This window comes from Dendrobates tinctorius, unplaced genomic scaffold (genome assembly GCF_039654945.1).
Source record: "Dendrobates tinctorius isolate UK_male_01 unplaced genomic scaffold, ASM3965494v1 ptg000079l, whole genome shotgun sequence".
In the NCBI taxonomy this organism is placed as follows: Eukaryota; Metazoa; Chordata; class Amphibia; order Anura; family Dendrobatidae; genus Dendrobates; species Dendrobates tinctorius.
Genome location: NW_027361747.1, coordinates 3,508,526 through 3,525,906, shown reverse-complemented (window position 1 = coordinate 3,525,906; position 17,381 = coordinate 3,508,526). Strand labels below are relative to the sequence as shown.

The 17,381-nt window shown below is 46.3% G+C and overlaps 1 protein-coding gene across 5 annotated transcripts in view; it reads left to right on the top strand.

Moving 5' to 3' along the window:
- The window catches only part of GUF1 (GTP binding elongation factor GUF1), a 90,393-nt gene that overhangs the window by 42,581 nt on the left and 30,431 nt on the right, over positions 1-17,381 (top strand). For all 5 annotated transcript variants that reach the window (XM_073583446.1, XM_073583448.1, XM_073583445.1 and 2 more), the window contains 5 exons: positions 363-440; positions 1,136-1,219; positions 2,670-2,734; positions 3,525-3,728; positions 9,248-9,387. In XM_073583446.1, the coding sequence (XP_073439547.1) occupies positions 363-440; positions 1,136-1,219; positions 2,670-2,734; positions 3,525-3,728; positions 9,248-9,387 (571 nt within the window). The remainder of the gene's footprint in view (positions 1-362; positions 441-1,135; positions 1,220-2,669; positions 2,735-3,524; positions 3,729-9,247; positions 9,388-17,381) is intronic.

The following is a 17,381-nucleotide window of genomic DNA, read 5'->3' as shown; positions in this document are numbered from 1 at the left end:
GTATGGGAGAATTTGATAGTGACCCCCATTGAGGTCATGATATTGGGGATTGCAGAGATACAGAAGATGTTGGTGCTATGTAGCAGAAAATGAAGGCTGTGGTGCATATATAGTAAATCAGTCGTGTAATTCTACTGAAATCCTGTTCTATAAAACATGAAATGTCGGCAAAGAGTTGTGTTGTGTTTTTCTTCATTTACATTCTAACGTGGTGATCACATAAAATGTAAAGTTCCTATTAGATGATTACTGAATGTCAGTAGCCTGTGTCCCTGGAGGACAAGTCATTTACCGTTTCACCAGGTTTGATGTTCTAATGCATTTAGATGTTTCAGTATTTATAATTTTTTTCCCTCCTTAAGGGTATTCAAGCACAGACGGTGGCAAACTTCTTCCTCGCCTTTGAAGCGCAGCTTTCAATTATTCCCGTCATAAACAAGGTAAAAAGCTTCCAGAGTCGAACGCGATCAAACTCCTTCAGTCCCGCAGCAGGTGACGCTGTGAACGACGCCGGCACTCCTGCTGATCCTAGTACCGATCACTCTGAGCCAGTTGTGCAGTAATGAAGGGGGATTCACCCCAAACTTTTTTTTTTCCCCAGTTCTGGTAATAACTTAGTGTAACAACCCAAAACCTACGTATGGACGATCAATTGTCCGCTGTGTGCAGCGCGTTGGCTTCTCTCACTGGCGGGATGCACACTATTCATTTCAATGTGGAGCGGAGTAGGAGGAGACTTTCATTACTGTCGCCCTTTAATTCCTCCCTGCTCATAGTCTTCTCCCAATAGGAAATGCCATGCTGCGTGCTTGTGTCCTGTGATTACAGCAGCCTCCAACAGTTTGCAAGCGCGCGCTCCGCCTCTGAGGTGGCCGGCAGATGAAGTCATGAGCAGTAAATGACAAAACTAAAATTCCTCCATGCTCGAGAAAGAATAAGATTTGTAAGAAGAATTAAATTACGAGTTGTTTTATTTGTACGATTAGAAAACCCCTTTTAGAGGCCGACGTCCGTTGTACATCGCTTCCTGAACTCTTGCTCAGCACTATATTTTATGCCAGTTTTATGATCTAGTTTTTAGATGTTGCCCAGCTTTGATAAATCATTCGTAACTCTACTTTTTTTTGCTTTTTAGATAGACTTGAAGAACGCAGATCCGGAGAGAGTGGAGAAACAAATCGAGAAGATGTTTGACATCCCGGCCAGTGACTGTATCCGGGTACGATGTGCTCCAGATCGAAATCGTTCCCGTAGACCAATTCAACTCCGCTCTCAGTGCCTTGTCTGATTTATCGCCTTCTACATATTCGGGCTGGAAAAGGGACAAAGGGGGCAAAGTATCGAGGCATTTACACCAGTATTTGGTGTTTAAAAAAAGCCATTTATTTTGTCACACATCACTCTTGCACAAAAAAGGACAACTTCTTATTTTACACCACTCTTGCATCTTTTAAAAAGTGGGCTTAGTAAGCTACACAAATAGGTCTAAGAACGACGATGGCGTAAAAAGTGGGTAAAGCTAGAACTGCTACATAGACATTTATCAAACGTCGTACATTTGACACAAATAATGGTAACACAAGCAAAACTGACCTGAGAAATTCTCCTTATGATACTTTTTTTTTTTTTAAAGAATTTTATAGTGGTGATGATCAAACGTGCTTGGATAAGGTGTTATCTGACCATGCTTGTGTTCTGAGTGTCTTCAGCGTGCTCCAAATATGTTCGTGTCCGCGCCCCTGCATGTCTTGCGGCTGTTCGGCAGCAGGGATTGCCTAACAAACAGGCAATCCCTGCATGTTTTGTGGCTATCGAACAGCAGCCGCGGGGATTTTAACATATTTTTGAGCACGCTGAAGACCCTCGCTTAGCACATGAGCATATGCCGTTTGCTCTTGACTATTTGACTCTTCACCAAGAACACTGTCAGACTTGATCAGAGGTGGTTTGTGGTATTGCAGCCTAGGTGGGTGCAGTTTTTGGAAGAAGGCACCAAGGTTTTTTTCTAATCTTGTGCAAATCTTCAAGCACAGTGACGTCGAGATTAATTGGACTTTATATATTCTCCTTGTGCTTGTGAAGTTTTCATGCTGGCGCTACCCTGAATGTATGGTAATGTGCGCCTGAAATAAGAAAACTCTGGTGGGCTCAGAGAAATGGAAAAGATTCTTGTCACATTGTACCTGCAGTCTCATCTGTGGGCAGCATGCTATAGGGAAGGAGAAGCCGAGCAGAACGATATATAGGTTTGTGTGAAAAGATGCAGTGATAGCTTGTAATTTAGTCATTGAAATCCTGCTGTTTGTATATACGAGTCCAGTGGGCGGTCCTACTAGTGAGTGACAGCTATCTCTGCATGCACAGTCACACAGGGAACTGTCAGTCACGGAGTAGGACCACCCACTGGACTTATTTTTACCAACAGCAGGACTTTCACTGAATAAATTGCAAATTTTATAGATCTGTCAGTCTGATCAGCTCCTCTCCTCTAACCATTTTCAACATGACGGGTTCCTTTAATCACCGTCAGACAACATAATTAACCGTGTTCTGCGTGGCTTACGGAGGGGCTTTGTTGCTTGTCAGCTTCAAACGGGTTTAATTTCTTCTGATTTGTTAGAGCCGAGTTTTAAACTGTATTAAGAAATGCATTTCTCTGTTTCTATTAGATCTCGGCGAAGCTTGGAACAAATGTGGAAACAGTTCTTCAAGAAGTTGTCAGGAGGCTTCCACCGTGAGTACAGACTAATTCAGCTTTCTCAGATCTTCTCTTAATTAAAGGGAGCCGGTGACCTTGGAAAATGCAGAAATAGGGTTAATCTGCAGGTAAATAGCTTTACAGTGCTACTTGACCGCCTTATTGATAGTGCAGGTAACCGGGAGAAAATCAACTTCTTTCCTCCCTGCAGCCGCCGGCCATCTGTCATCATGGTGCATGGAGCGACTACAGTCATAGATCACAGCACCGCTCACTATATCGAGAGCGACGGGACAGCTCTAAGCACGCCCTGGTATTTTGATTGACCACTTGTTCTACACAGATGCGCTGCAGAGCCACATAGAATCTGAATGAAAGAGTAGGACATTCACAGATTGCTTTTGAAAAGATGGCGAATCTGCACCCAGAGAATAGGGCTCATCCACGTGCAGATCCGCTCCATGTCAGATTGCATATTAGTGGTAGAAATCCAAGTGGCAGCCTCATATCTCTGACATGTATCCTCTAGTGTTATTTTTGTGAAATTGTGGCTTCCACCATGATTTGCCGAGAGACTGTCGGCCTGCTGGGACCTCTAGGTTCACTACAGCAGGAGAGTCACAAACTGCTGACCTCTTCTCATACGCTATGCTTTCTGGAGACACAAGAGTATAGATAATTTCGTCAAACCCTTGACTGTAAGTTTACTGAACGCAAAGTGGATTTTATTGTTCCCACAGTTTCTGTTTTCGGACCGTTTAGAGGGAGTTTAGAGGACTCTGGCTCCTCACCCCTTCTAACAGGATGCCTTTTTTTTGTGTTTTAGTCCCAAGATTGAAAAGGGCAGCCCACTTAAAGCCCTGCTGTTTGACTCCACGTTTGATCACTACAGAGGCGTCGTGGCCAGCATTGCCCTGTGTGGAGGGGACGTGTGTAAGGGCAATAAAATCGTGTCTGCCCACTCCGGCAAGTGCTATGAAGTCAATGAGGTTGGCATACTGACCCCAGAGGAAGTGCCAGCCGAAAAACTGTAAGTTTTAATAATTTTCTTAGCCTTTTCCTCTGTCTTGGCCAATCAGCCCTCGGTACTGAAGTTTAGATCAGATATAGACTGGGATTGCCTCACGCCACATCTCCTTCCTGATTGTATCACTGAGAAGACAAAAGCTGCCCCATCCTCAAAGTCCTAAGGGTATGTGCACACTATCAGTAAACGCTGCGGATTGGACGCTGTGTACTTGTGCAGCGTCCAGATGTTACAGCGTAGTCGATGGACTTCAAGAAATCCCATCTCTATGCATCCAGAGATGCCCGCAGCAGAGACGGACATGCGGCGTGTCTCTCCAGACCGCAGCATGTCTATCTTGTGGAGACGCGAGCCTCTGCAAGATAAATTTCACCTGTACAATGTATTGGATGCACGTTTTAGAGATGACATGAGGATTCACGTGCGTTCAATACCTGGTAGCACTTTGGATGCAGCGGACATGTGCTGCGTTCATAGTGCCGTCACTTCCAGATCGCGTGCACATACCGTAAGAGGTCGTCCATCGTTCTGAAGCAGTATTGCTCTGCAGAGCCCAATGCATCTGCTGTCTATGACCCGTTTATGCTCAGGAGGACCTTTTAAGCGATCTTTGTCATTGTATAAGAAATTTTGGGGGGATCCTGCCAGTCACTGTACTGGGTAAATGCAGCATAGCGTCAACTCCTTGTACAGCTGCTGTGCAGGGAAAGACCCCATCCCCCTCAGATCAATGTGGGTTAAAGGGGTACGACTCCCCATCAGTTATAAAGCCATGTTATATCATTACAAAGTGATCACTTTGCCATCACTTCACAAGAGAATGTACTTCTCTCAGCATTGTATGTGTGTGTTGTGGGAGTCGGGAAGTAGAGACTTCTTGGGGGACATTGGAAGCGACGGAACTGGAGCGGCGAGGGATAATTGAAGAAAGCACCTGGCATACTTGGGCATACTCCAGCGCCTACTGTGGCCAGGTTTCAAATTGCAGCACTTTGTGTAAGGGCAGAGACGTAATGCAAGAATCGCATCATAAAACTCACACTGGCTGTCGACTCTCCTGACCTGAGCTTGACAGCTGCATAGTAATCCATCACGCTGTCATGCTCAGGTCAGGAGAGGTGCCGGCCATTCCTTGCGATGCGATGCAATTATCGCACGAGAAATACGACAGTGTGACTCCAGCCTAAAAGTCAACCTCGAGATGATCCCTGTCCATATCACTCAGGTGCTGGCTGTGTTATAAACAGCTGGCACCCGAGTCTAAAGGCCCTTTTACATTTAGCAATACACCAGCGATCTGACCCGGTCAGGATCGCTAAATGATCGCTAGTGAGCTGTCACACAGGCAGACCTCACAGCGATACAGCAGCGGCGCAGCGCACGATACTCGCCTTTCACACACAGCGATCCTGGCGTCCTCCCGCCCGCCTCCACGCGTCGCTCGTCGTCACAGCAGGAAGCTGACGATGAGAAATGGAGCCGCCCAATCTCGCGCGATCAGCGATGGACAGCGGGGGAGCCGGTCGGAGGTAAGTATCACACATGGCGATATCGCTAGCGATATCGCTATAACGTCACAAAACCAGTGACGGTTTAGCGATATTGCTAGCGATATCGCTATGTGTAAAACCCCCTTAAGACCCCTTTCACATATCAGTTTTTTGGCGTCAGATACAGTCCGACTATCCGTCGCAGATTGTGAAAAACTGATGAGACGGATCCATTTTTTTGCCGGATCCGACTGCCGCTTTTTAAAAGCCGGCAATTCAGTGGGCTGTACAGTAAAATCACACTGACATGAATCGAAACAATAGATATATACACATAGAATGAATGTGTGTGTGTGTATATGTGTGTATATATATATATATATATATATATATATACATATATATATATATATATATATATATATATATATATATATATATATATATATATATATATATATATATATATATATATATATATACATACACACACACACACACACACACACACACACACACACACACACACTAGATGGTGGCCCGATTCTAACGCATCAGGTATTCTGGAATAAAAAAAACTTTAAGAAAAGGTTATTCTCACCTTCTGACAGCCCCCGATCTCCTCTCCACGCTCCCGGCCTCTTCCGGTCCCAGTAATGCCTAGCGCAAAGGACCGGAGATGTCACTCTCGCGACAGAGCGACGTCATCAGCGGTCTTTCGCGCAAAGCATTACTGGGACTGGAAGATGCCGGGAGAGTGGTGAGAGGAGGGAAAGAGTCCGGGGGCCGTCGGAAGGTGAGTATATCAATATTTTTTATTTTAATTCTATTGTTACAGGTTTATGGTACCCAGGGCCTGGAGGAGAGTCTCCAGACCCTGGATACCATCCGCACATTGAGCGCTGTGCCAGTCATCTCCCGGCTGCGTCGCTGCTGACCTCCGTGCAGCAGGAGATGACCTGTGGCAATCGTTGGGAGATCAGCAGATCTCTCGACGGTAGCGATGGCGTGCGTCATTCAAATTCCGTGCCAATTTGCGGCCGGACTGCGCCTGTCGCTGATTGGTCGCGCCTGGCCGGGCTTGACCAATCAGCAATGCGGGATTTCCATTACAGACAGAATTATATAATGTATGTGTGTATACAGTATGTATGTGTGTAATATATATCTATATATATATATATATATAATAGGGTTCTACATAGCATAATAGCCGCTAGATCAACTGCCGGCTTTTCAGTAAAATCATTCCCGAACCCGACATATGACACATGGTTTACATATAGTAAACCATGTCATATCAAAGCGATTTCTATATATGTCAGAGTTTAATCAATTTAGTAGTTTGTGTTAGGAAAAATTTGGAACTCTAGGGGTTACATTTTTAAGGCTATAATCGCGGAAAAAAAATTGCGTGGGCTCCCGCGCAATTTTCTCCGCCAGAGAGGGAAAGCCAGTGAGTGAGGGCAGATATTAAGCCTGGAGAGGGACCATTGTTTTTGGGCCCCCCGGCTAAAAAAAAAAAAAAAATCTGCCCCCAGCCACCCCAAAAAAGGCACCTTTTCTGTCACTTAGCCTCTCTCTTCCCATGGCCTTTAGCAGTGGCTCATGGGTTAATAATAATGGGTTAATGTCGCCTTGCTGTTGAAAGGTGACATTAAGCCGGGTTGATAATGGAGAGGTGTCAATAAGACACCTCTCTATTAATCCTATAGTATTAAAAAAATACACATTAATTAAAAATTATTTTAATGAAATAAATACACAAAGTTTATGACCAAATTTATTATTCGGCTAATTAAAAAAAAACATTGTTCTGTAAAAAATAAAATAAAAAAACAACTATACATACCTCTCCGCCATTCTGTCAGGTCCCCCGCTGGAATCCATCACAAGGGGTTAGCTACTTTACAAAGGGGACCGGTGCTAATTCTACCGGCCCCTCTGTAAACCACTGCAGAATGAATTACATCATGTCTGCACAGGCGCCCCGGCTCACGGAGATGAACTGATTAGCATGGGAAAGTTTCTGATCTTTTTCCCATGCTGTCAGTTCACCTCAGGTCAGCCGGGAACTCCGCGTAGCCTCAACGACTACCGCTGACGTCACTGAGGCTGCATGGAGTCCCCGTCTGACCGTAGGTGATCTGACAGCGTGGGGAAAAGTTCAGAAACTTTCCCACGCTATCGAGTTCACTTCAGGTCATCCAGAGACTTCGCGCAGCCTCACTGACGAAGTACTAAACAAAACGTGCGGTGGGGCGAGGTGGAGCACGCTAATTGACTTTTCAATTTTATAAGTAATATGCTCTTTATTTTATGCAATTTTTGCTATTATAAATGAGCACTTATGGGCTTTGGACCAGTGTAATGCCGTTTTTTGTATTGTTTACCTGTCACTGTTTGACTGGCCACTATCTACATTGAATTTGTCATATAATATAAGTTAGGCTATATTACTTGTGACTTAAATTTTGGATAATTTTGGCCCTTTATTTTGGTCTGCTATGTAATATTATCAATAGTGTGCTCCACTTGTTGTGCTAAGTGGTCTCTGTATTTACACTGATTTTAAGAAATCTTTTCAATAAATTTGTGATTTTTATTTGGAAATACATTCTGCTTGTCCTATTGTGTTAATATCTTAATATATGTCCCATATAGTGAATGCCGAAATGAAAAGAAGAAAAAAATTAAATCGGCAGTATCCGTTTGGTTTTTTTAACACTTTGCCTCTCCAAAAAAATTTTAACAAAAAGACATCAGAAAATACTAATGATAGAAAATGCAGCTCTAAAACCAGGCCCAGATGCAACTCTATCGACTGAAGAATACAAAAAAAAAGTTATGCATTTTAGAAGGCAAAGATAAAAAAAAAATAAGCGAAGATTGACCCACATGGACCCAGGAGTGTTTAAACTGAAGATGGTCCAGGAGGCAAGCATAACTTCTTTTGTTTTGTTTTTTTTTTTGGCATTTTGAGCCTTAAAAAAATAATCAAGACGTAAAAACCCTTTTTAAAGTGTATTTGCCCGATATCGATTGCATTTCATGTTGTGTGCGGCCCTGTGCAGGATATGCTGTAGTATATCGGCATTTTCGCATATTCCATTAATGCCACCAGATGGCGCACTCGTCCTACGTCCAGCAATGCGGCTTCTTTAGGTGCTGCTTTCCCTGAATTTCTTCTGTGGGACAGTGCGTGCATGTGTGGTGCCCAGCACTCCTGCCACAGCCCTAGCAACAGAACTAAAGGGGAATTCTGTTTTAAAGTAAATGAATTATGTACTGAAAAGTTCTGTAAATTTCTAGACAATTTAGTATTTTTAATGGCATTCAATCCAAATCTGTTGTGGCCGTGTGATGGTGCACGGCATGTTAAAGCACGGTTAGCAGAGCGCTCTGATCTGTGCGACTATCACATCAGCAGGACAGGTATTTATCCTATGGGAAGTTATCAGCATTTATTCATGTCCAGTTTTAAATCCAAAATTCAGTACCGACTAATGTCGCAGTATTTGTGATTTTTGTTTTCTTTCTGACGAATGTAACTAGATGAAATACTATTTTTGCTGCATGCAGCCACCACTAGGTGGAGCTGTGGAGTCATCCAATTATTTACAGCTAGTATTGCACCTAACCGCAGCAGCACTGACATCAGAGAGTGCCCTCTAGTGTATACACAGCTGTGTAAACAAGTGTTTGCCCCTTTCCTGATTTCTTATTCTTTTACATGTTTATAATATTTAAGATCACCAAACAAATTTAAATATTAGACAAAGATAACACAAGTAATCACAAAAGGCAGCTTTTAAAGAAGGTCTATATTAACAAGAAATCCCAAACCTACAGAGAAGCAGGCAGGGGGCAAACACTTCTTCATACAACTGTAGCTGTGGTGATCTGGTGCAGTGCTGGCTCTCTGAGCCTTCGCGTTACCTGCTTTTATGGTGCATGTGACCCTGATATTTAGTGTACAATTTGAATCTGCACCAATAGTGATAACATATTCTGATTACACTCGGTTCCAAGATATGCTGGGCAAGTCGGTTACCTAATCGCTGGGATGAAAGACGTACAGGAAGCACAGATAGGAGACACTCTGCACCTGCTGAAGCATCCAGTGGAGCCTCTGCCTGGCTTTAAACCTGCGAAACCCATGGTGTTTGCTGGTGAGTTGAGTCCTAATACATATACCGTAGTTAAATGGTCCCTGTACTTGATCTCATTCGATAGATAGTGTGCAAATATTCATTTTATACAGTTTAATTAATAAAGTTATGTTGTCTCACCCCTGAAAAGTCACTCCAAAAGTATTGGCCCGCTAGCGTCTCCCTCCTGTCGTAAGTGTAATTCGCCCTTGTTAGCAGCAAGTTGGATTACCGGAAGTAGGGCCCAATATTTGTCTCTCTAATCCTGCCTGTCAACCTATGTTCAGGCTTAACAGAGACAGAGATGCAACCTTTCATTTAGTTGCAAACCTCTCATTAAGCAATGCAAGCTGAGCAATGAGGATGTCCTAGGACCTATAGTGCTGACAGAATGCTGATAATGAAGAATCTACCATCTGAAAAGAGTGGATGGCACGTTGCAGAACATGTGACTAGGGACTGTTCCTGGACATGCTATATTACATACAATCCATTTTTAAATTAAAACTGTGTCATACCAAATTTTGGACTATACATGACCCCAGAAGAAGGCGAACTGCCGAAACTTGTGTCTGGTCTTTTTGGTGTGTGCCACGTCCCTGACCTCAGGTATTGCCTTAGTTACATCTTATCTTTAGGTTTTGCTGAGTAGAATTTGTTTTTGAAGGGTTTTCTCTGGAACCTTTATAGGAATTTCCCTTCTTTTGTAATATTATTATGATTCTTTGACACCTCACAGGGCTTTTCTCTGCGATTACGAAGTCTTGGGCATCTAGCCTGTCTGGCCTCATGTATCTCTCCTAGTTTCCACTAATACCCCACTTTCTATTCACTCAGCATGCCTTGATGGTCTTTATAGGCTCTGTGTTACATTTTACAAAATATATTTGTATATTCTGTGATTCTGTGTACATTCTTTTTCTATATGATTGCATGACACGGATATGTGTTATAGCTACCTTAGTATGATACTCAAAAACAAAATCTAAGCCCAATCCCACCTATCACCCCCCAGGCTAATAAAAATGCCATATGAAGCTTTACCAACTCCACTACTTCTAATTCTCAAAAATGGGAGAAAGCTGTTGTCAAATATACAGTTGAGGTCCCTGCCCTCAACGCGCGTTTCACATGTCTAGCTTCTTCAAGGGGACACAGTATACCAAACAGTGCCCCCTCAGGCACCAGGCTTAATACTGTATCAATTCCTTTAAGACTAAAAGCTAACATGGTGCACAAAAGCTACAGCTATAAAATAAATTGACGGTGCAAGTGCTTTGTTGTATGAAGTATATGCACCTCCCATTCATTTCAGTGGAGAGCGACCTTTCGCAGCCACCTCTCTATTGAGACTCCATGAGAGGCACAGCCACCGTATCCTCATGTATCACCCTTCTCTCATCCGGCTGATATCTTGGGACGCCTCCACGATTGGATCAGGAACGATGATCACAGAGTAGATAAATGCCAGCCACATTCATCGTCTCATAGACAAGGCCTATTTTCCAGGAGCACAGATCATTTAGGAGAGATGTAAGGAAGGAACCTCACTATAGACCAGGACTTGTCAGCTCCGCCGTGACACGTTGACAACGTTTTTGCCATGTTGTCAGGAATTTAGGGAGTGCTGCAGCAAGGGGGATTGGTAATGACACGGCACCACCATACATAATGCATGGACTGTCTCGTCTCATTTGCGCTTTGAAGTTTGTTTTCCTCGTGAGTGATGCTCAGCACATGAGACAAGCCCAAACAATTAACATCAGATGGGTTTTCTGTGATATGTAAAAAATATAGCAGAGAGATGGGAACCTAGGCATGATTACATCTGAAATATAAAAAGTACCTTCTCACTCTCTGCCCTAAGAGTATCGCGGCACCCATGGTCTGTGCTAATTTCCTGCAGTGACCACATCCAGTACATCATTCATGTGGACATTCCAGCTAATCGGTGGCCTTGGAAGCCACGTGCTGGAGATGTCGGCTTCACTGCTGAGGCCCATGCCTTAGTCACATGAATGATGTACGTAAAGTCTGCAGGAAGTAAGCCGAGACCGTTGTGGACTACCGGAGCAATGATGATGAGGCAGTGGGGGAACAAAGAGGTGAGAACAGGGGATTGTGCATTGAACACATTCCCTGCTGTTTCATGAGTTTTTGGAAAACCACTTTAAGGCTATGTGCACACAGAGACTTTCAGACGCCGGAACAGCCACTCTGGTTTCCCCTGCAAAGCCGAATCAGGAAACTGGTCATTTTCATGAGGTGGTATCGCCAGTGACATTGTCGTTGTGTTTGTGGCAGCTTTCGACCTATACTGTTAAGTATAGCGAGCGGGCTACTTCTTCTAGGAAGCCACTCGAAGAATGAACCTTTTCCTTCTTTTAACCACTTTGTGGTTTCTGAGGTTGTTAGAAGTGACAAGACATGACCCACTCACGGCAGTGTCGTTTTGACATTGCTGTGAATTATACTCATTTTATGGGCCGCTTTTGTTCTGCTTCTTCAGGTGGATTCCAGGCAGAATCCGCCTGGAAAAGACACAATGTGCACATACCTGCAGGGTAAGTTCACATGCAGTATTTTGATGTGGATTTTTCAGGTTAAATTAAAAGAATAGTTTTTCCAGGTCACCACCTGACAGCACTCTGGAGGACGTCCTTCTCATCCGCAGTGGGACAGGAAGCCACGAGAGTTTAAAAGGATCCTCCCCCTACCACCCCTCAGTGTTTTTCCTGTCCCACTGCGGATAGGAACGAGGAGAGGAAGATCCAGTCCGTTCCGCGCAGATGGTCAGGATCGGAGGGCCCAGCCTTTCCCTTCCTACCTGAGAAATTCTGCACCTGATACCCGGCACAGGGTCCCTCAGCCCCTCCGGTGTAGCGCTGCTCCTGGAGACGGGGTCGCTTCCTCCCAAAGGGGGCTCTCAACCCCGGACGCCACAGCCACCACCGATATTCAGGTACCGGGGCCGCCTCTATGGAGTCCACTGGCCCCGCAAGCGGACCCCGACAGAGAATCGCTGCACCTCTCCCCCCGCTGCGTGATGCTGCAGGCCAGCGCGCCATGCCCAGGACCAGAGCGCGCTACTTCCGCCCACACCATCCAGGCCTGGGCGCGCAACGTCATCCAAGCGGGCGGGACTTCCGGTCACGTCACTAAATGCGACCGCCCGGTGTTCAGGAGTGCTGGCACCATCTGTGAAAGGGGGCAGACTCTGGGCGGTGGAGCGGATCGGCGATGCAGCAGGAAGACAGCAGCGGTATGCAGGGCCCTGTGGATGTAAGAGCCGGACGGCACCCCCCCCCCCCCCGGCCACTTACACGTTCCGGTGTCTCCACAGGCAGGCAGGCGCATGGAACCTTCTCTATCCAGGATGGAGGACCAGACGGAGACAGGAACGGAGAGCCAGGGTCACGTGAGTAGCCTCAAATGAGGTCATGGCAGGGCCCCAGTAAGACAGACCCCACAGAACAGGTACTTTATGTGTTCTAGGAGGGAACCTCCACCTCAGAAAGGAAAGAACCCAGGAAGAAGGATAAGAAGTGTCCAGTTTGCTCTTAAAAGCTAAAGGACACATGGCAAAAGACCCTCTGCGATGCATGTACAAAGCGCATAATGGGGGAAGAACAGGCTACGCTCATGTCTAACATGAGAGCAATAATTAGAGAGGAAGTACAGGCTTCGGTGTCCGGCCTAACCATGCCCCAAGCTCCGCAGGTGAACCCTTAGGCATCCAGAAAGAGGCAGAGGGAGTCGGGCACGTCTTCCGAGGACATCCTGTCCGAATCAGACGCAGAGGAGGAGGAGATCAGAGAGCACCCGGAAAGGGGAAGAAAGTATCTCTTTGCATTCGGCGATATGGATGAGCTGTTGGGGGCAGTTCGGCAGACTATGCAGATTGTGGAACCCCCGACTATCCTCTCAATACAGGATGAGATGTTCGGGGGGTTGCGCTCCCAGACTTCGATGGTCTTCCCAGTAAATACCCATATACGTGCTATGATATTAGACGAATGGGAGGAAGCAGAGAAAAGATTAACTATTCCCCGAGACTTCAGGCTTCGCCTGCCGTTTGACCCAGAGGAGGTCAAGGTCTGGGAGGAGGTCCCTAAGATCGATATCCCAGTGGCGAGAGTATCAAAAAAAGACAGCCATTCCGTTCGAAGACTCCTCAAGTTTAAAGGAGCCCCTAGATCGGAAGGCAGACGGGCTCTTAAAGAGGGCCTGGGAAAGTTCAGCGGCGGTCATAAAAACAAATATATCCGCGACATCAGTAGCACGCTCCATGCATCTATGGATAGATGATTTGGAGGAGCACTTGTCAGATAGAACTCCGAGGGAAACTATTTTAAATTCCATTCCCTTGCTAAAATTAGCTACGGGGTTTTTGGCTGACGCCTCAGCGGAGTCCGTTAGATTCACGGCCAGAAGCCAATCGTTGTCCAACACAGCCAGAAGAGCTATCTGGCTTAAAAGTTGGTCAGGTGACATGCAGTCAAAGAATAAACTTTGCTCAATTCCCTTCTCGGGGGGGGTAGAGTCTTCGGATCTGTGCTTGATGATATCTTAGAGAAGGCGTCAGATGAAAAAAAGGGGTTCCCTGAGGAGAAACGTAGAAAGTATCAGCCCTTTCGTAGATCCCGTTACAACCAGAGAACGGACTACAGAGGAAAGGGGAAGTCAGGCCGATGGATGGATGGGGGCGAGGGTAGAAATACGATCAAAGATACCATCTTCTCCGGCCCAGGGTCTAGCTCCCGGAAAAAATGACGCCACCAGTGTAGGGGGGTGACTGCTCAAGTTCAGGGGAGGATGGCGGGAGATTACCACCAGCCCCTGGGTACTACAGGTTATTTCTCAGGGGTACAAGATAGAGTTCAACTCCCTACCCCCGAACAGGTTCTTAGTGACCAGCTCACGACTCTGTCCAACCTCCCCCATGTGGTTAGATATCCAGGACCTCCTAGAAATGGAGGCAATCATGCCAGTTCCCGTGCAAGAAGAAGGGAGGGGACACTACTCGATCCTCTTCGCAATAAAAAAAACATCGGGGGAGACCAGGACCATAATAAAGCTCAAGCCCCTAAACAAGTGGGTAGCATACAAACGCTTCAAGATGGAATCAGTAAGATCCACGATTCCGTTGCTGGGAGAAGCGGTGGTAATGTGCACGCTCGATCTAAAAAGCGCGTATTACCACGTCCCCATCCACCCAGACCACCAAAAATATCTTAGGTTTGCGGTCGAAAAGGAGGGCAGGATTCACCACTACCAGTTCCGCTGCCTCCCCTTCGGCCTAGCATCAGCCCCAAGAGTTTTCACGAAAGTAATGGTAGAGGTAGTGGCCTACCTAAGAGCCCAAAACATCGCGGTGGTTCCCTACTTAGATGACTTCTTAATTGTAGCAGATTCAGCAGCCCAGCGCAGAGTCGACTGTCAGTCCTCGATCTCCACGCTGCAGAGGTTGTGTTGGATCATAAATTGGTTAAAATCAGATCTTACACCCAAGCCCAGAATAAAATTTTTGGGGGTCATGCTGGATTCAGAAAGAAGAATGTCCTATCTTCCAGAGGAAAAGCAGACCAGCATGCCAAGGAAGATTTGTCAGTTCTCAAAGAACCGGGTGTTGATCAGAGACGCAATGAGGATTCTGGGGCTGATGACTTTGTGCATTTCCTGTGTCAGATGGCGTCAATTCCACTCCCGCAAACTACAACGGGCAGTCCTAGCGTCCTGGGACAGAAGGCAGGGCTCACTGGACAAGAAAATACAGTTAGTTCCCCAGGTCAGAAGGTCGCTGCTGTGGTGGACCGTCCCGAGAAACCTAAAAACCGGTGTCTCATGGATTCAGTCCCCAGAGATCGTAGTAACCACGGACGCAAGTCTGTACGGCTGGGGTGGACACGTCGGAGGAGAATACTACCAGGGGCGATGGAGTCAGGAGGACAGCAACAGGTCCTCCAACTTCAGAGAGCTACATGCGGTCTGGAAGGTACTACTCGTCACCTGGTCTCGGGTGAAAAACAAGCACGTCAAAATATTGTCGGACAATACCACGACAGTAGCCTTTCTCCACCACCAGGGCGGACCAAGACTACTACAGGGCTTAGCCGAACAGATCTTCAGATGGGCGGAAAGAGAGGTCCTCTCAGTCTCAGCAGTACATATGGAGGGCACCAGGAACCAAGTTGCGGACTTCCTCAGCAGAAGAAGAATAACCGCAACAGACTGGGAACTCAACAAAGAGGTGTTCAGCAGTCTGTGCGACCGCTGGGGATAACCGGAAATAGACCTGTTTGCGAACAGGGGGAACACAAAGGTCAAAGCCTTCTACTCCCTGAACCCTGCAGGAAAGCCGACAGGGATAGATGCTCTATCGCAGTCCTGGAACAGGGGCCTATTGTACGCCTTCCAACCTCTAGCTCTCATCCCAAGGGTTCTCAGGAAGGTCTACGAGGACAGAGCCAGGGTCATATTGGTGGTCCCCTATTGGCCAAGGAGAAGTTGGTTTCTTCTACTCAGGAAAATATCACGGGAAGATCCAATTCTTCTGCCAAAAAGAGAACACCTTCTTCACCAGGGTCCAGTCTTCCACAAAAGGCCAGAAGCCCTCAAGCTATCAGCCTGGATCCTGAGCGGCAGGTCCTAAGAGCAAGGGGTCTATCGGATGAAGTCATATCCACTCTACAAGCAAGTAGGAAGCCCGTGACAGCAGCAATATATAACAAAATCTGGAAAAAATTTTGCAGCTTTTGTGGAGAGGCGACAGTCGAGACTGACCAACCCCACATCCCGAAGATCCTTGACTTCTTACAGGCAGGGTTCAAAAAGGGTCTTAGACCCCGCACTCTGAGAGTGCAGATTGCGGCCTTAAGCGTGTTCTACGACACAACCCTATCATCTCACCCTTGGATAGCCTGGTTCTCAAGGGCTGTGCAGAGGCTTAAACCCCTGATAAGAAAGACCGTCCCTCCTTGGGACCTTAACCTAGTCCTTAATGCGCTATGTAGACAGCCGTACCAGCTAGGGGTAGAAATAACTATCGGTAACCTCTCTCTGAAGACGGCGTTCCTAGTGGCAGTTACGTCAGCCAAAAGATTAGGGGAACTTCAAGCCCTATCGGTTCAAGATCCCTACTTACAAATATTTGACGACCGGTTAGTCCTGAAACACAACCCGGCTTTTCTCCCCAAGGTTATCTCAGACTCGAACATGAATCAGGAGGTAGTGCTCCCCTCATTTTGTCAGTATCCTAAAAATAGCAAGGAGAAAGTTTACCATAATCTGGATGTCGGGGAAACAGTGCTCAGGTACCTGGACGCAACCAGGTCTTGGAGGCAGGATAATAATCTCTTTGTCCAGTTCAGAGGCCCTAATAAGGGGAATAAGGCGTCAAAATCCACAATTGCAAGGTGGATTAAATCCATTATTAGCACAACGTATAGAGCACAGGGTCAGAGCCCCCCCGGGGAGCCTTAGAGCCCACTCAACTAGGGCCATGGCCACATCATGGGCAAAGAGGGGGGGAGCCTCGGCAGAACAGATCTGCAGAGCAGCATCTTGGGCCAGTCTCAGTACGTTCTCTAAACACTATAAATTAGACGTGGCCTCCGCACAGTTGGCATTTGGGAGAAAGGTACTCCACGTGGTAGACCCACCCAGGACCAATATTCTTTGGTACTACTCCAGTGTGCTGTCAGGTGGTGACCTGGAAAACGGTAATTAGACCTACCGGTAATTGTGTTTCCAGGAATCTATCCTGACAGCACTATTAGTTCCCTCCCGACAAATGCGTCCAAACATCTGTGATGTAATGTGTATGAAAAATGTTGGTTTACATAAAATTTTTTTGTTTGAATCCTTCCAGAGGTGTTACTTTGTGAAATCACTGAGGGGTGGTAGGGGGAGGATCCTTTTAAACTCTCGTGGCCTCCTGTCCCACTGCGGATGAGAAGGACGTCCTCCAGTGTGCTGTCAGGATGGATTCCTGGAAACACAATTACCGGTAGGTC